The sequence below is a fragment of the Puntigrus tetrazona genome, chromosome 16, assembly GCF_018831695.1.
Source record: "Puntigrus tetrazona isolate hp1 chromosome 16, ASM1883169v1, whole genome shotgun sequence".
In the NCBI taxonomy this organism is placed as follows: domain Eukaryota; kingdom Metazoa; phylum Chordata; class Actinopteri; order Cypriniformes; family Cyprinidae; genus Puntigrus; species Puntigrus tetrazona.
In genome coordinates, this window is record NC_056714.1 from 7759948 (window position 1) to 7762803 (window position 2856).

Genomic DNA, 2856 nt, shown 5'->3' on the forward strand with positions numbered 1-2856 from the left:
TGAAAGTATTTAAGTAATCCAATAAAAATAAATATATATATTTACAGTATAACAACATATTATAATTTATTATATGATATGATTAAATCGTGTTTTTCGTTGTAAACATAGGCACATATCTCTAACATGGGCACCCAATAAAATATATGATATTTACCATCTGAATCTACCTATGTCATGTCAACAATTGGAAAAATCTGCCATGTATTAATTATAATGTTAATTACAGTGCGTTTTAGTCCTAACAGCAGAGGTGTTATCCCAAATACCATAGTCTTACATATTTTTTATATCATTATTTAAAACTGTTGCTTTAATTATTTTAAACAAAACTGAGAATTATGCAGAAGACCTTTGTCTCAAAGTACATTTATTAATTTAAGCGATTTCCATTTGCTGCAACATTTTAAAAAATATAAAATGTTGGATCAAGTAAGAACAGAATCAACTTTGCACTGCTGTGTGCGATCATGTCATAGATCAGACAAATATGCACATGCATCTTGAAATCTTTACATCTTTGCATCTTTACTGGTTTCAAATGAATATCAAAAAATATCAACCCATATTACAATTGTGCCCCTTTCTGCTGATAGGATATTTTCATGTTACTGTTTTGTAATATTTTATCTGCTTTCTGAGTTGGGCCTTGTCTAGCTCAGTCTGTGGAGCATTGCCTTATACGATGAGATGTGAGCATGTGTTCAAACCCTGAGAGCGTGCATGCTCAAAAACGTAAACGGGCTATAATACATGATTTTTGTAACGGGTATGTTGAGGTGTGGTCATTCTTACAGCCAGTAAAAACTGTTTTAATTACCTTGAGATTTTTGTTAGAGAACAAGCTGTGAATTATATTAGTGAAATTATCATACAATTACAAAGCATAAAATATAACATCATTCAAGCATTAACCAAGCACTGATTGTTCATAATGCCTGGTGCATGAACTGATAATGAACTGAAACTTATTTGAAGTATATAGAAACAGTGTGCTGAATGTTTTGTACTTTCTTATTGGTGTGTTAGGTTGTTCCTGAAAAGCTACAGTGGTACGGCTGGCAGACAGAGCAGTTTGGTGATAAACGGGGCTGACTTTAGCACAAAAGACATGGATAATGACAACTGCATCTGCAACTGTGCACTCATGCTCACAGGCGGTAAGCAACTTGACAGCAGTGGAGCAGGGCAAAGATTATACTTTAATGTAACAAAACTTCGTTCCCTTTGACTGTAAAAGTACTGCTTTTAGCTGATGATCAATACTGACCTCATAATTCATTGTTCTCCTGAAGGCTGGTGGTTTGATGCCTGTGGCCCGTCAAACCTCAACGGCATCTACTACACCTCTGGACAAAATTCAGGCAAATTTGATGGCATTAAGTGGCACTACTTCAAAGGCCCCAACTACTCTTTACGCGCCACCACCATGATGATCCGCCCATTAGATTTTTGAGATAACGATCATCTGTCATCATATTGTCACACATTTTTCGGCAGTTAATTGGTTATACAGTATGCTGTTTAACTGGTTAAACATTTTGATCCGCTTTGTGTGGAAAATTCAATGTCAAACTGTCATAATTATGTTTCTAACCTTTTCCTTAATGTAATACATTGTGTACTTCAGATAGTCTGTTGTGTTGAAGTCTGCTGAGGGCTTGACTTACTGGTGTCATCAGCTTTCAGGAAATGAATAAACTGGTTTGTAAAGTATATTTAGTTTCACTTTATTTTGATAGTCCACTATAGAGACTGTACTAACTATAAATTACTTTGCAACTACAAACTCTCATTAGAGTATTAGCAGACTGTTAGTTTAGTTATTTATGATTTAATTATGAGTTTTTAATCTATCAGTCAATCAATCACCTTTATTTATATATTGCTTCGAACAATACATATTGTGTCAAAGCACTGAACAGTATCAAATTTGGTATCATTAGTGTATAATGGCAAGATTAAACACTCAATTTTCAGCTGAAGGCATTTCATTATTGAGTGCAGAGATGTCGTGGTCTAGATCAGCTCAGTTTCAATACAATCTTTGTAAGATAATCTCTAGAAATTAACTGTCCCCCAACTAAGCAAGACAGAGGCGACAACAGCAAGGATCCAAAACTCCATCTGTGAAAAAATGGAGGAAAAAAAAAGAAACCAGGCTCATTCGGGGGCCAGTTCTCCTCTGGCCAGACAAAGCCATCTAGGTTCCTAGATCATCTAGGTGTTCTGGTCGCTGTTGACGTTCATGGGTGTTCATGTTCATTTCATCCAGCCAGCAGTTAATAGACAGACCCCAACATTGGCCAGTCACAGCACTGCATGTGAGTTCTATTGACATCTAAATACAGTATTTATCATTAGCTAAGCATGAGTTTCTCATGATTTCATCATTTGTGCGGCCCCTCAACTAAAATGGTGATTTGTTCCTTTTACTGATAAAAGGTGTATTATTAATGATGGCATAACTATTAACACAAAAGTTTAAGCTTCTGCCCACAATGCACTTCGATCTTAACTTTGTGGTTTATTCTTAAATAGTAACCCAGGTAAATGAGAAGGAATTCAGTACAAATATCATGAACTTTTAAGACCTTTATCTGAAAAACTTAATAATACCATAAAGCTGTTTAGTTCATATAAATACCCAGTGAGGATCCACCATCTTTGTTCTTTAAGATAGCTGAACTGTAGGCTCCAACAGGAAAACTGGTGACGAATATCCTTTAATAAACTACCAAGTAATCCTTCCTTATGCCTGTTTCTAGGCATGTAGGCCCATTCATTAAATACCCAATGATTGATTTGTATGTTAACCATGCCCTCTCCAAGTGCTGAGTGTGAGCTCCACTAACA

At 35.5% G+C, this 2856-nt stretch overlaps 1 protein-coding gene across 1 annotated transcript in view; it reads left to right on the top strand.

Moving 5' to 3' along the window:
* Positions 1–1638, top strand: part of LOC122359938 (angiopoietin-1-like) — a 25149-nt gene extending 23511 nt beyond the window's left edge. Inside the window, exons 8-9 of the mRNA XM_043260177.1 lie at positions 1030–1160; positions 1296–1638. Of these exons, the coding sequence (XP_043116112.1) occupies positions 1030–1160; positions 1296–1456 (292 nt within the window). The 3' untranslated portion in view covers positions 1457–1638. The remainder of the gene's footprint in view (positions 1–1029; positions 1161–1295) is intronic.
* Positions 1639–2856: the final 1218 nt, after the last annotated feature.